The sequence below is a fragment of the Dendropsophus ebraccatus genome, chromosome 4, assembly GCF_027789765.1.
Source record: "Dendropsophus ebraccatus isolate aDenEbr1 chromosome 4, aDenEbr1.pat, whole genome shotgun sequence".
Taxonomy (NCBI): domain Eukaryota; kingdom Metazoa; phylum Chordata; class Amphibia; order Anura; family Hylidae; genus Dendropsophus; species Dendropsophus ebraccatus.
This window is the reverse complement of record NC_091457.1, coordinates 142,545,677-142,569,580: the sequence shown is the minus strand read 5'-3', so window position 1 is coordinate 142,569,580 and position 23,904 is coordinate 142,545,677. Positions and strand designations below refer to the sequence as shown.

At 44.6% G+C, this 23,904-nt stretch overlaps 1 protein-coding gene across 2 annotated transcripts in view; it reads left to right on the top strand.

The window, feature by feature from the left end:
• Positions 1–11,346, top strand: part of SYNGR1 (synaptogyrin 1) — a 34,282-nt gene extending 22,936 nt beyond the window's left edge. Inside the window, exons 2-4 of one of the 2 annotated variants that reach the window (XM_069967266.1) lie at positions 3,515–3,752; positions 4,380–4,525; positions 10,439–11,346. In XM_069967266.1, the coding sequence (XP_069823367.1) occupies positions 3,515–3,752; positions 4,380–4,525; positions 10,439–10,651 (597 nt within the window). In that variant the 3' untranslated portion in view covers positions 10,652–11,346. Of the gene's footprint in view, positions 1–3,514; positions 3,753–4,379; positions 4,526–7,804; positions 8,350–10,438 lie in introns of those variants that run through there. The other variant, XM_069967268.1, reaches the window with a different exon arrangement.
• Positions 11,347–23,904: the final 12,558 nt, after the last annotated feature.

Genomic DNA, 23,904 nt, shown 5'->3' with positions numbered 1-23,904 from the left:
TCTCATTATTGTGCCGTGTAATATGAACTTTAGTCTCTGAAGTTACCTTCTGACAACAGGGTGAAGGGGCCAGTCGTGATCACCGCATGTGGGTGAAACCATACCTAATGGCCAATAGCTGGTTTTGCCTACATGTCATGTTCAGGACCTGATGCCCACCTAATGGCTAGTAGTTGTAAATGTTGCTGGTTGTGCATACATGTCATGTTTAGGACCTGGTACCCACCCAGACAACTTTTTTATATCCATACAATTGTACACGCACAACTGCAGGAGTTGTACAGTAAGGTCCCCCACCCCCTTAGTGCTGCAGGGAAGTCTGGATGTCCAGCAGTGCAGAAGTAGTAATGTGCAGCTCATGTTACACAGAAAGCAGAAAATAGAATCTCACAGGGCAGCGAAAAGGCTAAGAAGAATATCAGATGTGTACATGTAAGCAATAGACAGCAGCCATGAGTTATAGTAGGGATATAATAGGCATATAGCATTCTTGTATTACAACAGAAGAAAAATATGTAAATGTCCAAGGAAAATAATTTGTTCCTTTAAAATGGACAGGACAATGGCCTACTGTCAGCAGCCTGTAGGAGGCCGTGTCCATGTGCTAAATGAGGTCATCCCAAGGTGAAAGGTTATCTCCTGTCTATAGGATAGGGAATGACTAGCAGATTAGTAAGGGGGGGGGGGACATTACCGATCACCACATCAAGGTCAGTCTTAGGGTACTATTACATGGAACGAGAATAGGCCCTAGCCGGCAGATTATTGTTCCATGTTATAAACTTAACGATCAGCCGATGACAACGATCATCGCCTGATCGTTGATATAGGTTTGGACCTAGAGTTGCCGGGCACCAACCGCGCATCGCTACATGTAATAGCGGTGTGCGGCTGACGATTTGAAAACTGCATACATTACCTAACCATATTCAAGGGCTCCTCCTACGCTCAAGAGGAGCCCTGCAGCATGGATAGGTAATGTATGCAGTTTAAACAAGGGCTGCAAGGACATCGGTAACGATGTCCATGCAGCTCTTGTTAAACGATTATCGGGCTGTGTAATAGGCCCATTAAATGAGCGCCGATCTAGCAGATCTGCGCTTGTTTACAGTTATCGGGCCCCCATCAGCCCGTGTAATAGGGCCCTTATCCTAGGTGAATGGAGCAGCAGCACATCCGCTCAGCCACCACTTCATTCAATAAGGTGTAACGCCTGGAGTAGTGGATCCACTGGACCGGCACCAGCGATGGCACTAACCTCACCAGGGAGCGGAGTCTTAAGGGGCCGCTGGTTTTCACCAGAGCCCGCCGCAAGGCGGGATGGACTTGCTGCGGCAGGCGACCCCCAGGTCGCTACCCCTGGCTTGGTTGCTGGTTACGGCAGGCGAGGCGTGGCAGGAGCAGTAGGCATGTCCGCAGGTGACAGGCTGAACTCAGGAGCCACGGTGATACAGGGGAACAGGAACCAGGAACACAGACTAGGGACCAGATAACGGAATAGGAACCAGGAACAAGGACTAGGGACCAGGTAGCGGGAAGGAATCAGGAACAAGGACTTGGGACCAGGTGGCAGATAGGAAACAGGAACAACAGGGGCTGGGCCAAACGCTATGGGAAGCATGTAGAGGCTCCAACACAAGGGACAGGGCATGCTGGGATTTATAGGGGAGTGATTGGGTGCAACTACCAATTAGGAGCGCACTGCCCCTTTAAATCTAAGACAGCCGGCGCGCGCGCGCCCTAGGAGGCGGGGACGCGCGCGCCGGCCGGCACAGCGAGAGACAGGAGCGTGGAGAGGTGAGGCGCCCCCCGGGGCCGAAGTAATAGCAGCGCCGGGTCCCTGACTATGGACACCGGCTGCTGCATGGGGCAGGAGGCGGTCGCGGCGGCGGCCCGGAACGCGGGACGCCGCTGCGGCCGTGACATAAGGACGGTTGAGCCAACCCTCCATTCACTCAGGTGCAAATGTTCTAAATGGCTTGGCCCACCAAAATGTTACTTTGTACATCTGCCCACAACCGAACCACCTTGACTGCCTACTTTCCACAAGATAACATGCCTACTTTCCACAAGATAACATGTGCTTTGCATCAAGCTCAGTCAATGTGAATACTGTGGTGTTAGCACTGTCTAAGAAGGATGAGGAAAACAAAGATCTTGTCTCAGAACATGTCTCTTATGCTGGAAAAATTGTTCCGACAAGCCCAGTGCCCTCCAGTCCATCTTCTTGGTGAGACAGCACTAACAATCTCATACAATTTTTAGATCTTAATCTATAGGCTGATGTAGCAGTGTTAGCCGGGAAAAGGAATCCAACCCTTACCATCCTCTGCCTCTTCAAATGACTCTGTCCATTTCATAGACTGTGATTTCTGACATATTACACACCCCTTCACCCACACCCCCATCCAAAAAAAAAAAAAAAAAAAGCTCTAGGTCTTGGCCACCCTTCCCTGCAACACTGACTGTTAGCGCTATTCTGCCTCTAGCTGCAGAAGTACTAAGTTGGAGCACTGGATGTGTGGGTGGGGCTTAGCTAGTGCTATGTACATATGAGAGTCTGGACTGTGTGCTTGCAAGATGAACCTTTCTGCCTTCTACAGTTGTAAGTAGTTGCTCCTTGTTTAAATACTTGTCTTAATACTACGTACAGAGTGCTGACTTCTGATTTTAAAGGAGAAGTCCAGCCTAAATGTTTAATTAAAGTATTTTATTGCCCCCCAAAAGTTATACAAATCCCAAATATACACTTATTACAGAAAATGCACATATAGTGCTTTTTTCCCTGCACTTACTACTGCATCAAGGCTTCACTTCCTGGATAACATGGTGATGTCACTTCCTGGATAACATGGTGATGTCACTTCCTGGATAAAATGGTGATGTCACAACCCGACTCCCAGAGCTGTGCGGGCTGAGGCTGCTGGAGAGGATGATGCCAGAGGTATGCTCAGTGTCCCTCCAGTGCCCTGTGTCCCTCAGTGTCCCCCTGCCATCATCCTCTCTAGCAGCCACAGCCTGCACAGCTCTGGGAGTCAGGTCGTGACATCACCATGTTATGCAGGAAGTGACATCACCATGTTATGCAGGAAGTGACATCACCATGTTATGCAGGAAGTGACATCACCATGTTATGCAGGAAGTGACATCACCATGTTATGCAGGAAGTGAAGCCTTTATAAGCATTTCTCATAATAAGTGTATATTGGGGATTTGTATAACTTTGGGGGCAATACAATGCTTTAATAAATGCTTTAATAAAAATTTTCGCCAGATTTCTCCTTTAATTCTCTCACTTATGCTTTCATTATCGCTTCATAGAATTGGGGCTGTTTTTGTAGGTACTGCTTGCAAACATAGGAGGAATGGAGTGAATGAGAAATAGGTGTGCACCATCGAGGGGCCATAATAAGTTGTATTAAAATCCATGTGGATATCCTCCTGATCATCCCTTCACAGTTTTTGTTCGTTCATTTGTCTATCTATCTAGCTATAATCTGTGTAATCTTTGCAGGTGTTTTCCATTGTGGTCTTTGGGTGCATCATCAACGAGGGATACATTAACAAGGCAAGCGAGGAGGAGGAGCACTGCATATTCAACCAGAACCAAAGTGCCTGTACCTATGGTGTGACGGTAGGGGTGCTGGCCTTCCTCACATGTGTTCTCTACCTGGCAATCGACATCCACTTTCCACAGATTAGCAGTGTCAAAGATCGCAAAAAAACTGTAATATCTGACGTTGCGGTGTCTGGTAAGATGCTTCTACCAATGTAATTAATCAATTTTAATCTGTGTTCTCTAAAACAGAGGTCCCTTTGTCTACTAAGTGTCTACTTTTTGCAAGTTCAATCTAGAAATTATATAATTCTTAAAGGGGTTATTCAAACTTAGAAAACCATGCCAGAAATAGCACCTTGTCCTCCTGTCCTCAGTTTGGGTGCAGTTTTGCAGCTCAGTTTTGTTGACGTGAATAGAGTTGAATTTAATACCACACACAACCTGAGGACAGGGGGGGCGCTGTTCTTGCAAGAAGGGTATCATTTGTTTTTTAATCCCAGATTACAGCCTAAGATAAGCAGTCGTCTACTAAACATGCATTTGGCCAACAGCTATTGCTCCCATACACATCAATTTTTGGTTCAGCCGATCATGCATCTATTTTCAGTGCAGAGAGGAGAGAAAGTTACAGTCCAGCACCTCTTAGCCAATGGGGCAATGGATAGGATGTTGGATGCCAAAGACTCAGCTTGTTGCATCCACCATTCCTATCCAGGACAGCTCCGGTTTGCCAGATATATGGGTACAAGCCATTAAAGTGTTGACCAATGTCTACTCTCTGAGGTCTAATCTGTTGCATCGTTTCGCATCTCCCCTCTAGGTGTCTGGTCTTTCTTTTGGTTTGTTGGGTTCTGCTTTTTGGCCAACCAATGGCAAATGTCTGACCCAAAGGATAATCCAACGAATGAAGGCGCGGATGCTGCCCGTGCAGCCATAGCATTCTCATTCTTCTCCATCTTTACTTGGGTGAGTTGTACTATTAACTATGTCTGTCCGTGATAATGTAAGGTGGAGTGGGAACAATGGGGTCAGTCATCTGTATGGCCTTGGGATGGGATAGATGAAGATGTTAATTGGGCCACTTGGTTAGATTTATAAAAGGTTGCACATGTAAAAGTGGCTTCATGATAGTAGGTGGAGTGTATTCCATGACTGTAACTCTAACCAAGTGGTGTCCTGTACTCCTTATAGGGTATACAGTATATTATTCGCCATTATACTCGTGTTCCCTGTAAAATAGGATTATTGGCCTATACTATTACACTTGGCTTTACTATTATATCTGAACTATATTGTTGAGGTAGGACACTAAGGCCCACATTCATTAAGGTTGGCGCTTCTGATGCCAGATTAAGGGTTCTTTTAAAAAAGCCGACCATTTCCCTAAATAAGGGCTGATCTCCAAGATTTATACTCGTTTAAAGAGCCATTAAAGGGCTGAACTTATTGTGTAGAAAGGCCCTTTAACTTCCATCATTCCATGTGCAGCAAACAAACCTGCAAAAAGCAATGGGATCAGCTGATCAATTGGCAATATTCTGTTCGGCCATTTTAATATGGGATAATACATGCTCCATAGACCACTTCCAGAACAGCTTTTATGGATTGTGATGGATTTTCAGTCTAGCATACATTTTGCATAGCGGCCATATTCTTTGAGAAGTCCGATCGTTCGGCATTTGAATAACGGTGGGCAAAGAAATTGGGTCCGTGGAGCCTCAGTTATGAGGCAGCTAGTCCCACTGAAAGGCACTACTTAGCAACGAGTTTCCTTCCCAGGAGGGATATCTGGTTATTCCTGTGGTTTGAGGCTCCACCGACCCTTTATTGATTATCTCCTTGAGCTCAGTGATTGCTTTGTTTCAAAGAAATTGGAAGGCCTAAGGCTGCCTGGAAAAAAAAAATGGATACATAGGCTGTATCCATATTGTCCAAGACTCCCTAGGGCTGCATCCAACTTCTTCAGTCACCGGTAATGAAATGCTGAACAATTGGACTCCAGCATGCTCAAGTTGCACTCTTCTCTAAAGATTATGCTTCCCAAAGAGGTTCCACTGTACTTGAAATGATTTGTGGAAAAATTACTAAAGGCATCTGCATTAATACATTTGCAGTGTCGGAAACTAAGAAAATAAACTCCTTGGTGGTCATGTCCAAACCTAGAAGACCACACACACACACTCCATGGATCCCACATCCACTTTTCATGTCCATTTTTTTTTTTTTGCCCGATCTTGTCACAATTTGCAACTTCTTTTTGGCTTACTGGACTGGCGCAAACTTGTCAATTAATGTTGGCCTAAGTGTTCTTATAAAGCAATATCCTGGAGACTGAAAAAGAAAATAAAAATATAAATATATATATATATATCATATAATATATATTTTTTATTTTATTTTTGCTAATACATTGCTTTAATAAAGTTTTACATTGACATGTATACTTCTGTTGACTGACAGCAGTAAAGGGCGACGCGGTCCCCTCTGCTGCAGTTCCCAATCCCCTGCTCTACCACACGGCACTATACAGAGCAGGGTCCCGTCCGCCCCATGTATTGTATATTCTCATATACTGTAGGGTGGCTGTCGGACATGATTTGTGTATTGTAGCCTCTGTAGATTGAGCAGAGACTATCACGGCTTGCTCTGCTTCTAGCATCTAGCACAGTGAGTGAGGATAGCGATGACTTCTTCTGCAGAAGCTGGCGTTACGTTGGGCAGCCTCCTCTCCAGGTATTGTATATATGAATATACAGTACACGGGGAACGAGACCCTGCTCTATATAGTACTGTGCAGCAGCGCTAGATTAGAGCAGGGGATTGGGGAACAGAAGGGCTTAGGCAGCCCTGCAGTTCCTGACACTAACCTTGCTGTGTCGCCCCTTACTGCTGCCAGTCAAAGAAAGTAAATATATAAATTAAAAAAACTATACAAAGTAATATAACTTTATTAAAGCAACATATTAGCAATGTATTTTTATTCTCCAGAGTACCCCTTTAACGAAGTATTCTAACTTAATTTATCCCCTATCGTCTAGAAAGGGGAAAAGTTAAGATACCATGGGGTTCATCTTCTGGGCTCCCCTGCAATTGCCCTAATGGGACCCAAACTGCTTTGTTTTGAATGGAGCTGCGGGTCAGCATGTATGTCATTGCCCTGTTTTAATTGACTGCCAATACAATGCATGGCTACTAGAGAGGATCTCTAAAGGGTAACCTTGGCAGCTCCCCTAGAGAATGAATAAATGTGCCAACCTGACGCTCCATTCAAAACAAAGGAGTAAATAATATATTAGTTCAAGACTAGTCTTGAGTGGGCTTGCCCAAAGATCAGGTTCGGCAATGTTTGTCCAAACCCAAACACTTGGCATTTGAGTTGGATGTGACTCTGGAAAACATGGATACACTCGTAGGCTATAGACTGTATCCATGTTTTCCTGGCAGCCTTAGGGGTCTATTCCATGGAGCGATAATCAGGCCGATTATCGCGCCGTTGAATAGAGACAAGGATCAGCAGATGATCATGTCATCGGCTGATCGTTTATTTAGGTGCAAACCTAAAATCATCGGGCACCCACCGCGCATGGAATAGCGGTGCGCAGCGGGCTTCCAACGATTCCACAAACAGCATACTTTACCTAACCATGTTGCCTGGCTTCTCCTGCGCTCCTTCTCCCGGTCCCGCGTGCATCAGCAGCTTCAGCTTCAGGAGCGGCCTGGACCGCCGCGGCAAGTGATTGGCTGAGCGGTCTGTCAGCTCAGACAGGCTGCTCCAATGCTGTTGCTGTGTGTGGGATCGGGAGAAAGAAGGAGCGCAGGAGAAGCCCTGCAACATGGTTAGGTAAAGTATGCTGTTTAAACAAGGACTGTAACCCTGCAGCCCTCACTAAACGATTATCGGGCCGTGTAATAGGCCCAGTAAACGAGCGCCGATCTAGCAGATCGGCGCTCGTTTACATTATTAATCGGGCCCCCATCAGGCCGTGGAATAGAACCCTTAGGGCTGCATCCAACTTTTCCAGGTGCCAGGAGTCAAATGGAGAGTGTTCAGGTTCGGACGAATGTTGCTGAACCCAAACTTTCGCTAAGTTTGCTTAAGATGTGGAGTTTAATGATTAAATTCTCCATCTCCAAGGCCAGACCTCATAACCGATATTTTCCCATATTTTAGGTTTTCTTTTTTTTTTTCCCCCCCAAATTCTGTGGAAAGGGGATCTCACTCTTATAACTTTATCCATTCCACAGGCCATGCTAGCACTGCTGAGGCTACAGCAGCTGAAGGAAATTACTTTCCAGGAGGAATACAGCAGACTTTTCCCCCCTAACCCCCAACCTTTCCCTTAACCTATTAACAAAGCGATAGACCTCTGCAGTGCCTTAACCACTCCGTCCTATGTGTTACCGTTCCTAAGAATAGTTTACATTTGGTATTATATGTGTCTGTGCTTTAGAGCCGGTCACCCAAACATCATGTGCTCCGGCGTGATGTATTCCCAGCACTGGATCATAATCAGCAAGCTGCCATGCTTCATAAAGTGTTTAGCAAGTTTTTTTTCTTAAATGTTACAGTATTGAAGAACCAATTCTTCTGAAACTACTATGTGAGATGATGCCAGGAGAGGAGGTAGCTTTACTTTGGAGCCTGGTTGATCAGATTATTTCAGGAGGAATATCTTGGCTCTGAAACGGCTTGACGGCTTTTCTTTAGTCCATTGTGGTGGCCTCAGGCTGATAATATTGCACTGTGACCGTAGACCCCCCTACTGCCTAATACGTCTTTTATAGACCTGGGGGGGGGGGGGGCGCTGAGTCCATCTCATAGATAGTAGTAGATATACAGGATTTTGCTTTTGAGATAACATTTTTTGGCTTATGTGAAATGGTTATACCAGCCTAGACATGTATATGTATATAACATTTGCCAAAAAGTAAGTGCCAAGTTGCATAGTGCCTTAAAGAAGTAGTCTGCAAAAGGAAAGGCGCCAAGAGGGTGAAATAGAAAAAAAAAATAAGCCAAACTCACTTGCCTAATCCCTACCACTGCTTCCCAATTCTTATTGCCTTCCGTTCCATCTGTTCATCCAATCACAGGCCAATGCGGTTCATCACTCTGCCTAGTGATTGGCTGAGCAATCATTTCCTGGGTGTTAAGATGGGACCAGAAAGCAGTGAGCATTGGGGATCCTGGCACAGTCAGTGAGGGATTAGGCATGTGAGTATCCCTATTTCTTTCCCAAGACAACCCCATTAATGAACATTGTTTACTACCCCATTAATGTTCATATGATCAAACCTCCAGTATTCCCCCGGAATAATATGTAGTCCTAATAACTGGATATCTGTTTACCTTGTTGTACATTGAATGCATTAAGCTATTAGTCTAAGCACTGTTACCAGTTAATAAAATGTTACAGTTAAATATCATTTTTCACTATTTTTATGTCAGTTTGTTGCTTTTTCATATATATATATATATATATATATATATATATATATATATATATATATATATATATATATATATCTCTATATATCTAATATACACATACATACATGTCAATGTTTTTTAGCAGTAGGTAGAATTCATTAGATTTTTACTAGAGAGAATCGCAGGAGATTGGTGCAGACCCTTAGTGTATTACTCAATGAAGATAATATAAATTCCAGAGAAACTTAAAGGGGTTATCCGGCAAAAAAAAAAAAAATTAGCTTTAGAACATTTATATAGATTTGTAATTTACTTCTATTTAAAAATATCCAGTCTTCCAGTACTTATCACCTGCTGTATGTCCTCAATCTGACACAGTGCTCTCTGCTGCCACCTCAATCTGTAAATGGAACTGTCCAAATCAGTCTATATCAGTGTTTCTCAACTCCTGTCCTCAAGACCTACCAACAGGTCATGTTTTGAGGATCTCCTTAGTATTTCACAGGTGATATAATTATACTCAGTGCATCAGGAGTTATCACAGGTGTTCTTTGTATGAGATATCCTCAAAACATGACATGTTGGTTGGTCTTGAGGGCTGGTGTTGAGAAACACTGGTCTATATAGCTTTCTAAAACCAGTTCACTAAAAAAAATTGCTGGAGTACCCCTTTAAGGACCAAAAGTAGTAAAGGCAAGCCAACGTGGACATCACAGACAAATATACGGCAATTGCCAGAGATAGCAGTCAGATGGTCTGGTTTCCATCTAAATGCCAATAATAAGAAAGTTCACTGCCATATCCTTGAGTTCAGAACTCTATTGTTGACCCTGCATAGTAACCCTACTTGTCGACTTGTGCCAGAGTATTTTTCCAATGCATCTACTATCGCCAAACCTCCGGGATAGGACTTACTGACAATTCCTGGTCGCATGAACAGATACCACTGTGTATGTCCAGGTGAGAGATGTGTCATGCAGGTGAATAGAGTCGATTTGTGACCCACAAGTGGTCGTGACTGTAGGGTTGCGCTCAATTGTCACAACCTGACTCTATTCACTGGCATGAGTGATGGAGTCGCACAACAGGCAGCGCAGTGTAGTGGTTCCTGGTCGTGGAGCCCTAGCCTTCTACTTCTGGTCTGGTGATGGTAGATTTCTTTGAAAAACTCTGTGTGGGTCGAAATGGGGTGGTTTTTTTTGTGTTTACGGTTGGTAAAATTAGGAACTCAAGTGTATGGTGGTGAAGTCCTTAGACCATGTCCGTATATAGGATGAGGAAGGAATCCTTTGTGGTACGTAATTCTGATTTAACAATTACTAACTATGGCGATGGGTGTCTGTTTCTCTTTGTCCTCTCCATCTTCTCCATTCTTCTGGCCCTCCATACTTCATGCTTCCTCCCCCCCAACCCAACTTGACCCATCAATTTCCCTTCATCATTGATTCAAGGCAGGACAAGCTGTACTGGCCTACCAACGCTATCGTCTGGGCTCCGACTCGGCATTGTTCTCTCAGGATTACATGGACCCAAGCCAAGATCAGGGGCCTCCTTACCCCCCCTATGCCAGCAATGATGACTTAGATCCTTCTGCTGGCTACCAGCAGCCTCCCACAGATGCTTATGATGCGGGCTCACAGGGCTACCAGGCCCAGGATTACTAAAGAACCTCTTCCAAGGAACTTTCATTGCCCGACAGGCTAGCAACTCCTCACTTTGCAATCTGTTGCTGCCTCTCTGTTAGTGAAAGATGTAAAAGAGTAAAAAAGAGTATGTCCTTATTTTTTATGATCTGATCCGGGGAAAGGATCTATTCTTATTTTTATGTTGGTTTATAAATATATATATAAATATACAGGTTTAGCCATTTTTTTTCTTATTGTTTCTCATTAGTTATCTGCGATTTTTGCCAGGTATACTCCACATCATTCCTCGAGTCCTTTTTTTTTTCGAGTCTGTATTTCTGAAACGGAGAACATTTTTATTTCCAGACTTTGTCAAATTCCACTTTAATATTCTGCAGTTACCGAAGTGAGCATGTGAGACGTCCACCAGCTATAGTCGTACGTTCAAAACATTCCCAGGTTTATAGAGATATCTAGAATAGAGAATATTTAAAGGGATTCTTCAGGATTAAATAAAGTTCACTGGGAAATTAAACATGCTGTAAACTATGAGTGGAGCGTGTGTCGCACTTCTACCTTGTGTTTCCACTGTCCGGCATTGTCGGGTAAGAAAAACAAAAAATTGTGTTGCATAGATCATATATGTATATACCTATACCCATTGTCCATTGGTAAAAAGAAGGGATAAAAGTGCGGGGAAGGAAAAAATAAAGAAGTTGTGGAGTTTGACAAGACTGACGCTTATCTAAACTTCTTTTATTCAGCGCCAATATCTAGGACAAGGACTGAGAACCTACTATTCCCATCATGCCTGGACCTCCCAGCTGTGGCAAAACTACAATCCCCATCATGCCTGGACTTCCAAAGCTTTAGCTTGGCTGTCCAGGCATGAAGGTAATTGAAATTTTGTAACAGCTGGAGGGCCTGAGTTTTACACCAGTGGTCGAGACAGCACAAAGTTGTCAAATACTGAAACCGAAGTATAGCCGGGCTGTTTACTTGGTTAGCTATATCTGGAATAAACATTTAGCAAAAAATCCTAATTCCAAAGAACAAGTAGTTCACTTTTTGCAATGTATAAGTCATTACTGACCCCTTTATTTTTAGGCAGGGGTGGCGTATTAAACATTTGGTGTTCTGCACTTCAATGCAAAGAAGTATTTCCTCATTGTGTTGACTGGGTATAGTATCTATGGCTCTTCTAGCGAACCATTCATCTCTTAGTAGAGATGAGCGCAAGTATGCTCAAGTCCGATCGTGCAGCATTTGATTGATGGCTGAAGAAGTTGGATGCCCCTCTAAGGCCGCCTGAAAAACACAGATACAGCCATAGGCCATATGCTCTATCCATGTTTTTCACGACTCCCTAGGGCTGCATCCAACTACTTCAGCCACCGGTAATCCAAATGCTGCACGATCGGACTTAATGGTGCATTTACACAGACAGATTTATCTGACAGATTTGTAAATCCAAAACCAGGAACAGACTATAACCAGTGAACGGGTCATAAAGTAAAGACTGAGATTTCTTTTTCAATCCATTCCTGGCTTTGGCTTCAAAAATCTGTCAGATAAATCTCTCTGTAAACACACCCTAAGCATGCTCCATTAGCCCTCATCTCTATCTCTTCAAACTAAACATGTTTCATATCAATCTGCCTCACCAAACCCTTGCCCTAGGACCGCACCGCCTCTCTGTCCTTCCTACCCGCCCTCTTCATTATTAGAAATGCCCAGAGCAGGATTTCTCCTTTTCATCACTTGTCTGAACACTGCACATGGACCTTTACGATCCAACACGTGCAGTGTTCAGACAAATAGTGATTACGAGTAGAGATGAGCAAACAGAGTTCGGGTTAGAGTCCATCCGAACCCGAACTTTCGGCATTTGATTAGCTGGGGCTGCTGAACTTGGATAAAGCTCTAAGGTTGTCTGGAAAACATGGATACAGCCAATGACTATATCCATGTTTTCCACATAGCCTTAGGGCTTTATCCAACTTCAGCAGCCACTGCTTATCAAATGGCAAAAGTTCGGGTTCGGATGGACTCGAGCATCTCTAATTACGAGGAATCCTGCCTGGGGCATTCCTAAGGCCACATTCACACTTGATTACAGTGCGGCACATATGAATACAGTTCCCCTGCTCCCAGCATCGGAAACGCATGTATGCGGCCTAATGGTAAAAAGTGCAAGGAGGGGGCGTCGCAGACCTGGCACATGGCTTCAAGTTTAAAAGTTGTTTTTTAGGACAATAACTGCATCACCTGCCGAATGGACCCCAGGATAGATCATGGATTAAAAGCAGCTATCTCATGGTGCAAGCGGTTTGGGAGGGGGGATGCAGATTGTGGGTACAGAGTCACTTTAAGAATAGGTAGAAAATTAATGCACGGAATACATTAAGAATGGTTTACAACATGTCATCGATGGGGATTTCAGTCTCTGCCGTTTATCCAAGAAAGCTAAAAACCATCATGCCTGATCCTTCTCTCCCCTAACACCTGTTGTCAGAGGGTGACCGTACACGTGAGATCAGGGGTGTCAAACCTGCAGACCTCCAGCTGTTGCAAAACTAAAATTTGTGAGGGAAATCTAGCGACCATTGTGAGTACTGATAGTTGGATCCCTATAGACAGGAAGTTAGGGTATATGCCCACTACGGAAATTACACGGATAACTTGCCACAGATTCTGTCACTCCATTCTATGCGCAAGCAATGAATGGGGGGGGGGGGGGGATGCGAGCGACAGAATCCGCAACAAGTTATCCGCATGACTGCCGTAGTGTGCATATACCCTTATAGAGTATACTAGTAATATACCCTCACTTATTATGAAAAACTTTTTTAAACAAATTATCCAGGAAAGAAAACATGGAAGCCTTATTTAAAAAATGTTTCTACACCTTCTTGGGTTCAGGTTGGGTGTGGTATTGCATCTCTACTTTTCCACCCTTCAGTAAAAGTCATGGGCAGATGTGGCACTGTTTTTGGTAGGAAACAGCCATGTATTTCTAATCCTAACTCTATTGAACGTTATACAGGATCAGGGATAAGTGACTCATCAGTGATGGTCTGATCGCTGTGACTGCAGATGTTCATGAGCACAGAGCTAGAGTGCAACTCCAGCATGCTCAAGTCTGATCGTCCGCCATTGAATACTAGTGGGATGCAACACTAGGGAGTCCTGGAAAGATGGATACAGCCTATGGCCTATGACTGTATCCACATATTCCAGGCAGTCTTAGGGCTGCATCCAACTTTGTCAGCTATTGGTATTCAATGCCACACGATTAAACTTGAGCATGCTCATCTCCACACAGAGGTCCATTATTTTCCATGCTAGACAACTGCTTGGAAGTCCCATAGAGAATGAATGGAGCAGAGGTTGAGCATGCCTACTGCTGGTCTATTCGTTGGACACTTGACCTCCATTCTGGTGATCGTAGTGGTCACACCCTTCCCAATCAACTACTTATGGTCTTTTTACAAGGAGTGATAATTCGCCCAGTCGATCGTTTAACGATTTTGAGGCAACAATTTTGTTTTTATAGCGATCAGCGTTTAAACGAAGAGATACATTTTTTTTGGGGAAAAAAACAACTCGTTATTGCTCATGTTTTAAGATCGCTGGAGCCCATCTCACACATTAGGGTAAATCTGTGAAAGACTGTTCACGCCAAGCGATCTGCGAATTTTCAGCGAACGACCAAGGATGATTTGAGAACATGTTGAATGACCAAGATGAACGATTTCTCGCTCATCACCTCATCGCTCACTATTTTTACACGAGCCAATTATCGCTCAAATGTCATCGTTGTCGTGAAAATTCAAACGATAATCACTTCGTGTAAAAGGACCATTAGTGTCTATCCGGTTTGATACATTTACTCTAGTGATTAGGGATCCAAAAATACCAACGGAATGATTTCCGGCCTGTGTAAAAATCTTTATAAATGTTGTCCCCGTTACTTTATATTGTTATAAAAATGACACCGCCTTCAGTTTGTGTACAGGGAAGTCTTGGTATCCTGTTGGTGTCTATAGCTTAGGGATCATTGTTTGGACAGCTACATGTAAATGGATTTTATTGAAGGTGACGTAGACTTCCTTGCCCTTCGCCTGTCGTACGGTGCATCTCATGATAAACATTACTGGAAGAGGAGTCTTGGGATGATCTCGATTTCATCTGGCAAAAATATCGTAATCTTAAAGAACCTGTCCAGTCCGAGCAATGAGGAGCGATCGCAGGATACCATAGAAGATTACCTGTCCTGACGTCTGCAGAGCCATCTTGGATATGTAATTTGCCAAATCTATGTTTGCCGAGGAGACGTCTACATCCTTGTTGGTGTTACATAAAACTTCCTATTGAGTTTAATAGCCTGAAAGGGAAACAATCATCTTATTAAAGTCACTATGTTATCTTCTTATCGTTGTCTCTGTTCTGATGAAAATGATATGTTTGTGGACTGTGTATTGCTGCTGTCCCCCCTTCTGGAACGTTCTGTCAATGTGTTAGTAGTGAATCGGTGATCAGCGTCCTCTCACACTATGCACGCTCTAGGGCTTAGCGGTCCGGTCATTTACCAAAACATTTGACACATCGTAGAGGGACATCAGAAGGTTTTTGACTGGTCGGGGTCTGATTATTAGAACCAGTCAGGAGAAGAGTGTGGCTGTGTGCTTCACTCCCTGGCTCACTGTGATCTCTATCCATTTGCAGGACATAAGCTTTGTAGACTTGTAATGTAGTGTATCTCCTGCAACTGGCCAGAGGTCATAGCGAATCGGGGCTCATTCTAGTGGTCATGGCGGTCTGAACACCCAGACCCCCGCCAAACTTTTCACATGCAAACATTTTGCGATAAGATAGCAACATTGTAAAGGGGAACTGTCTGCAGGTTTGACGAATCTAACCTGCTGATAGCCCTCTATTGCACACAGGGCACTGAGGTTGAAGGTATGTCTCTTAGCTTCATCCTCGGCGCTGTTCCCAGCAGTTTTAATCCTGGGTCCGGTAAGGTCATTTGGAGCACTGCCCACCCCCAAATTGCTGGGGGTTCAGAAAGTGCTCTAAACATACCTTCATCCTCAGCACCCCATGTGCAATAGGGAGATATCGACAGGTTAGATTTGTCAAACCTGCAGACAGTTCCCCTTTAAAGTAAGCTCTGTTGTTGTGTCTGTTAAAGCAGTTAACGAGCGCGGCAAAAACATGGCTACTTTCTTCCAGAGACAACACCGCTCTTCAGTCTCCAGTTCAGGTGTGGTTTAAGATTGAGCTCCATTCACTTCAATGGAACAAAGTTATGGTGCGTTTACACAGACAGATTTATCTGACAGATCTTGGAAGCCAAAACCAGGAACAGACTATAAACAGAGAACAGGTTATAAAGGAAAGACTGAGATTTCTCCTCTTTTCTAATCCATTCCCTGGTTTGGCTTAAAAAATCTGTCAGATAAATCTGTCTGTGTAAACGCAGCATTACAAAACCTTCACCCAAACTGGAGACAAGAGTCGTGCTGTCTCTGGAAGAAAGTGGCCATTTTTTTGTAGCGCTGGATAACTCCTTTAAGGTTCTTTTCGCACTGAATGTTTGTAACATTGTCTAACGGAGGTCTTTATCATTGCTTTCCTGAAGTGTACCATGGCTGTATAGCTATGATGGATACACAGCATGGTAGAATAGTTGTTTTTTTTTTTCATCCTGCTATGTGGAATAGCATTACTGAACTGCACTATTCCATACATAAAAAAACACTAGACAGATGCCATTGTGGTCTAGGGATATGTTTGTCATCTGCACAGGGAGATGTGGTTGGGAACCTACTATAATTTTTATTGCACATGTCCAATCAAGAGGAAAACAACTCCCGGCAGTGCCGGCACCACTTAATCCTTAGTTTGGCAACCAGTGTCCACATCAACCGCTATAGGATGACCTCCGTACTGTCAGGGGGTGTTGCTCAAAAACCAGTTCAAGTGTCTATAATATAAGCAAAAAAGAAATGGTGGCACTCACCCCAAAAAACAGTTAAAAAGCCTTTATTGCAGAGCGGCTCGCTGATGACGCTGACAAGTGACTGGGCTACAGCCGTTTCAGGGCCTTGAGGAAGCACGCTGCGCATGCGCGTGAAGCTGCTGTAGCCCAGTCACTTGTCATCGTCTTCACCGAGCCGCTCTGCAATAAAGGCTTTTTAACAGTTTTTTTGGGATGAGTGTCACAATTTCTTTTTTGCTTATACTATAATTTTTATTCCTAATGCAAAAATACATAGCTTAAAGGGATTATCCAGGCCTATCCTATGTTATGTTTCCTCTAGAAACAGCACTGCTCTTGCAGCTCATTTCCTATGAAGTGAATGGAGCAGAGTTGTATTACCACACATAACCTAAGGACAGCTATGTTTTTCTAATCCCGGAGAACCCCTTTAAGCATTGTCTGGATCAAGGAAGTAGTTAGGGCTACACAGTGACTTTGGCTGCAACATTCACTTTTCCTAGAAATACAACATGGTGGCCTTTGGCCTAAAGGATACCACTTACTACAGTGTCAGTATATTATATTGAACGGCTGGATTAACATAATGTACAACAATGGTGTTAAACTCATGACCCTCCAGTTGTTGCAAAACTACAATTCCCATCATACCTGGACAGCCGAAGCTTTAGCTATCTAGGGATGGTGGGATTGTAGTTCTGTAACAGCTGGGGGGCCGCATTGTGACCCCCGTGATGTAGATCATCCACCATTGTAGTTTTTGCCTCTGTGCTGGGATGTTCTGGCCTTATGACATCTTGGCTCTCTAGCCACTCGTCCTAATCCCGTCACTGGATCATCCCTGGCTAAGTGCATGTGAAATCCAGAAAACCTCTTTAAAAGATTATTCCCATGACATAGAGTGATGGCATATTGCTAAGATTTACCATCACTACTCTATGATCCTTGGGGGTCTTACCGCTGAAAAATCCTGAAAGTGAAACAGAGCATTTACTCAGCACTCCCCAGTTTTTTCCCTCCACAGGGGAACCAAAGCTCATCTCCATTCATGTGAATAGGGCTGACTGCCATTCCCTTCACAGCCAAATGCCAGGGAATAGCCCTTTAACGGGATTGTCCAGGCTTAGAAAAACATGGCCGCTTTATTCCAGAAACAGCGCCTCTCCTGTCCTCAGTCTGGGTGTGGGGTTTGCAGCTCCGTACCTTTGCAGTGAATGGAGCTGAATTGTAATACCACACACAATCTGAGGACAGGGGTGGCGCTGTTTTTGCAAGAAAGTAGCTGTGCTTTTTTTCTTATCCTGGATAACCCCTTTAACAAATTAGTTTGCTCAATTTTCTGAAAATGGAGTTGTAGAGTTTTGATCCCTAAACTATAACCTCTATGCAAAATAAATGAAAACTTTGTCTTCACACTGGTCACATTCTTCAACCCAGAAAACAGGCTTCTTATTGTGTCCTGTGTTGTCATGTGTCAGTATAGTGTATATAGTGGTGGACACCATACTCCAAAACTGTAATCTGCAGAAGTGAAGCACGAAAGTAAAACCCACAAGAATTTTCCCGGACACTGATTACCACATATCTTCCATTTTGGGTCAGTGTCTCTGCCTGAGGGTTCATGGGCACAACCGTATGATGGATCTGGGAGGTATGTGTTATTTTTGACCTTAGCGGCCAGTATACATTGACAACTTGTAAAAAGGTAGCATAGTGTTATTTAGGTTTAGAAAAACATGGCCGCTTTCTTCCAGAAACAGCATGTCTCCTGTGCTCCGTTTGGGTGTGGTATTACAGATCAGTCCCATTAACATGAGTGGAGCTAAATTGTAGTACCACACAGGACAGTTGGCGCTGTTTTTGCAAGAAAGTAGCTCTACATTTTCCAATCCTGGACAACCCCTTTAAGGAACCAAAGTCAGCAAGTGAGTGTGTTTGGGCCACGTCCCAAACTTACACTACTACGTGTAGGACCTGCAGAAATGGACCAAATATAGTTACTAGTAGACATCGCTTTTGGATAGGAGGGGGGTGAAAACACAGAAACTGAGCAAATCTTTCCATTATAATTTTGACCTGTCAGTTCCACTCCTGATTTTGGCTACAAATGCTGACAGATATACTAACCAAAAGACATTCCTCACAGACTCTTTGAAAAATGAAAGGTGGAATCTGATTGGTTGCTAGGGGCAACTGGGCCACTTTCACTTTACACCATGTTTGATAACTCACCCCAATTGTGTAAACATTGCCCCAGCTATAAAAAATATAATACATCCATACACCTTTTGGCAGCTATAAAAGTAAAGGAATCAGTACGGAAAAGTTCCCGCAGATTCCGCTGTTTCCACCCATCCCATAGACCCCATTCTATGGTCAGACAAATTCTGTCATCCACCAACAGAATTGACATGTCAATTCTTATGGCAGAATCCACCCGACCATAGAATGGGGTCTATAGGACGGGCAGAAATGCGCATGCGCGAGTAACGAAATTCGAGGGGGGAATATCCACCCCTATTCTGTAGTGGGAACCCTCACTAACTTCCTCTGGTTCCGTTTGTCACTCTACTTACTACTTGTCTTAGCAGGGATGGCCCACCCAGCCAAGCAGTGAGTGCAGCGATCTCCCACCTTAGGGCGTGTTCACACTATGGAATCTGCGTTGATAACTTCCCACGGATTCCACCGCTCGCTCCTGCTTGAATCTACGCTTATCCCTTAGACTACATTCTATGCTCAGGCAGATTCGGCCGTCCGCCCAAACAATTGACATGTGAGTTCTCTGGGCAGAAGGCAGGATCTGCCCGAGCATAGAATAGAGTCTATAGCATGGGCGGCTATTCAAGCAGGAGTGAGCATCAGATGCCTCTTCCTGCACTAATACGGAATGGGTGGAACACCAACTATGGATGTAAACTTTTAGGGTGCCTTCACATGTACCGTGTATCACTGCTTGTTTCTCGCACAAAACTCGCATCAAACTCGCATGAAAGTAGCTGCGTTTTTTGTGGTGTTGAACTTGCCTATGAAAATCAAAACTCGCTTGTAAAAATCGCACCAAACATGCAGTGGGAATACACATACATTGGCTTCATAGCAATCAGTATCACTGTGGATTTATGTGCGAGAAACTGTGAGAAATGTGATAGCAGTCATAAATACACAGCGATACGGTACGTGTGAAGACACCCTTAAAGGGAACCAATCAGCCCGTTTGGGCTGATATGGTTCCCTGGATCATTGTATAAAGCACCTGGAGCGGCCCCGGCACGTACCGGCCGCGGCTGCAGCAGGTGCTTTGTAACAGAGAAAATGACTTTTATTCCCCGGCTCGTGACTAGATACGAGCGGGGAAGTAGTCATGGTGGGCGGCTCCCCGCTCGTATCTAGTCACTGCGCTCTGCCTGTCAGCGCGTTCAGCGGGATGATTGACATGCAGAGAGGCCAGTAACGGACCTCTCTGCCTGTCAATCATCCCCTCTGAGCGCGCTGACAGGCAGAGCGCAGTGACTAGATACGAGCGGGGAGCCGCCCACCATGACTACTTCCCCGCTCGTATCTAGTCACGAGCCGGGGAATAAAAGTCATTTTCTCCGTTATAAAACACCTGCTGTGGCCGCGGCCGGTACGTGCCGGGGCCGCTCCAGGTGCTTTATACTATGCTCAAGGGAACCATATTAGCCCAAACGGGCTGATTGGTTCCCTTTAAGGCAATATTTTAATTGTCAAAATTAGAACATTTAGGGGGACATTTACAAAGGTCCCGCCCGAGGCGTATGACGGAGAAGGTGCACCTTCACCTTCTCCGTGGCATACACCTACCATATCCCCTACTCAGCCGATTGGCAGGCAAGGGGAGTGGCCTCCTCCCATGCCTAGATTTGGTACACCGAGCGCAGGTTCGGGCACCTGGCTGGCTGGATTTACTAAGAGGCGTGCGCCTCTTAGTCTATCCAGCCGGGGAAAAGGGGACGGGGCCTAATTTAAGACCGGCATATGAGTACGTCGATCCTGATAAATCCCCCCTTAGGCCTCAACCCAGGAACACCCTTTCCTACCAAATCTCTTTTTTTTTTTTTTTTTTTTAATGGGTTTACATAAATCTCCCAATTTGTTCTCCAGTTTTTGGGATTGTTACACCAAAATTTGGGACTGTTGGTGAATATGTTTTCTGCTGTACTAGTAAGCCAAGATTCTCTGGATGGCTTTTCTTGAGAACTGTGTGATTGATGTCACATACCTCAGCGATTATAGGTAATATGCTGACTTGCCATATGACTAGCAGCAGATACTTACGGGAAGGTTAAGGATTAGGAGAAAACAGCAGCTGTAGCCCATCTACAATGTATGGCCATATATAGGGAGTGCAGAAGGTGGGTCCGGGAGCCTGAGGGGGTCCATATAGTCCCATTCCCCATGTGAGGAGGCCAGTACTAATAAAAGTTGAACCCCGTGAGAGGTTTTGCACTGGGGCCCATTGACTTCACATGGATCTCCCCCCTGATGGTAACAACTTAGGGTCCCTTTACACGCACAGATCATCTGACAGATTTTTGCAGCCAAAACCAGGAATGGATTTAATAAGAGAAATATCAGTCATTCTTTTATGACCTGTTCTCTGTTCAAAGTCTGTTTCTGGCTTTGGCTGCAAAAATCTGTCAGATAATCTTTGTGTGTAAAGGGACCTTTATTTTAGTTTCTGAACCAGGGCCAGTTTTAGGATATGTTTACATGCTGCTATATCAGTTTACTCATACATTGCAAGCATACAAGCATTTTGAAGGGATAAGACCGAACATGTCAAGAAATGTTAATCAACATACAATGGCTGATCATTTTAATCTCGTTTCATACCATTAGGCTACTTGCACACTGCTTCTTTTTTTTTGTTGTTGTAAAAACACCATTAAAAACATGACATGGTGTTAGCTGGTAGTCAATGGAATTTTAGGATCTGCCTTACACACATGTGTTTTTTTTTTTGTTTTTTTTTGGGGGGGGGGCATTTTTCTCTCCTCTTAGGCGTTTTTGTGGCTCTGTGGCAGTTTTTACAAAACACTGTGTGCTGAGGGTTTTCTTCCGGTCCTCTTCAGCTGCTGGGCAGGGACACTGCTTCAGACGCCCATTGGCTGAAATGACGCTTCAGCATCATCATCTCAGCCAGTCAGGGGGGGGGGGGGGGGGGGGTGTAAGTTAAGCATCCTCGCACATTCCCCCCATCCCACCCCCTGGAATGGAGCACAGTCTGGCCCATACAGCCGGGGGTGCATCGGAAGGGCATTGGAGGAGAGAGGGAAGCAAGCAGCCAGGCACTTCACTCCCTTTCCGATTTCAATGATAGCAGCGACTGGCTTCCATTATTACTCAGTGGAGCAGCAGCCAAGGAGTGAACAACATGTCTAAAGTTAATATTACATGTCAGAATGGCTTTGAGGGTACAAACACACACAGCGTATACGCAGCAGATACGCAACAGATACGCAGCAGATTTGATGCTGTGTTCAGTTATTTAGATCTAATCTGCTGCGTATCTGCTGCGTATCGCAGCAGTAAATACGCAGCGTATATGCCATGTGTGTTTGTACCTTAAAGGATGGTGGAAGAAGGTGAAAGACCTCAAATAATGCTCAGACATCCCCAATAGAGGCGTGATTACTTCCATCTGGGGTGTGTGGACCTGGCCCTACAATGTATACTTACTGGCTCATACCTCTTACAGCTGGCTCCTAGACCTAGCTAGGATTTGTCCAGACCTGATGTATCTATCATACATATTATATAGTTTATAGCCAGGAGGTCTTTCTGTTCACGTAAACATTTGGTTTCGTTGATGAGAAAAGTATGAGAACATTTTCCATACATCCATACATCCATACATACATACATACATAATAAAGGTACTTGGAATGTACTTAGATCAGCTGCTGTAAGTAACTCCTGGGTCATGTGGTCACCATAGGTTGCTACTGATATGGCTGTATTGTGGCACCAGAGGATAAGGAAGAGGCATCCTGAGGGTCATGGCAGGCAGAGTTTTTGTAGACAGGTAACAGGTCAGGGCAGACGCAGTACACTCAGATCACAGATCAGGACAGGCAAAGTAGACTTACACAGCAGGCAGGGGCGGATTAACTTTACCATAGGCCCCGGGCTGTTCACCAACCCTGGGGCCCCCCACCCCACTGTAACTATTGCAGCACTAGCCTGGCGTTCATAGTACAGGACAGATAATGTCATGATGTTATGATTTGTGCAAAATTGCCATAAAAAACAGTGATTCTTTGCAAATCATGGCGGAAGTGTAGCCAGGAGACAGTACACCACTGAAAGTATAAGTCTTTTTGGGTGGTCATGGCCCCCCCAGGAGCTCAGGGCCCCGGGCTACCGCCCGAAACGCCCCTATTATAATCCGCTACTGACAGCAGGGTAGGTGGAGTACACTTAGATCACAGGTCAGGGCAGGTGGAGTACACTCAGATCACAGGTCAGGGCAGGTGGAGTACACTCAGATCACAGGTCAGGGCAGGTGGAGTACACTCAGATCACAGGTCAGGGCAGGTGGAGTACACTTAGATCACAGGTCAGGGCAGGTGGAGTACACTCAGATCACCGGTCAGGGCAGGTGGAGTACACTCAGATCACAGGTCAGGGCAGGTGAAGTACACTCAGATCACAGGTCAGGGCAGGTGGAGTACACTCAGATCACAGGTCAGGGCAGGTGGAGTACACTCAGATCACAGGTCAGGGCAGGTGGAGTACACTCAGATCACAGGTCAGGGCAGGTGGAGTACACAGATCACAGGTCAGGGCAGGTAGAGTACACTCAGATCACAGGTCAGGGCAGGGCAGGCAGTGGGCAGAAGAAAGGTAAAATAGCAAGATGGGTATAAAAAAAAAAAAAAAAGTAACTAAATTCACCTTGCTCAGGCACACATGGCAAGAAGGAGTCCCTTTAAATAGATACCATAGAGGCCAGGCTGGCAGTATGTGGGCACTATAGCTTGTTGCATGTGTCTAGGGTGCCAGGCCCCATAGTTTGAGGGTGCTATAGTTTATAGTATGTTTTGATTGTTATTTTTGCTATTGCTATTAATCTTGGATTATATGATAGATATGTCTAGTATTTTGAGAACATGACAGTCTATACATTGCTGTACACTTCATGTTCTTTCCCTGGTACCTACTCTATGGAGAGATCAGATTTATTACTGTACACCGGGACACACTTTATTCTTGCGTCTTACGATCAAAACGCTGCTATTCTCTATTTCGCCCTCTAGGT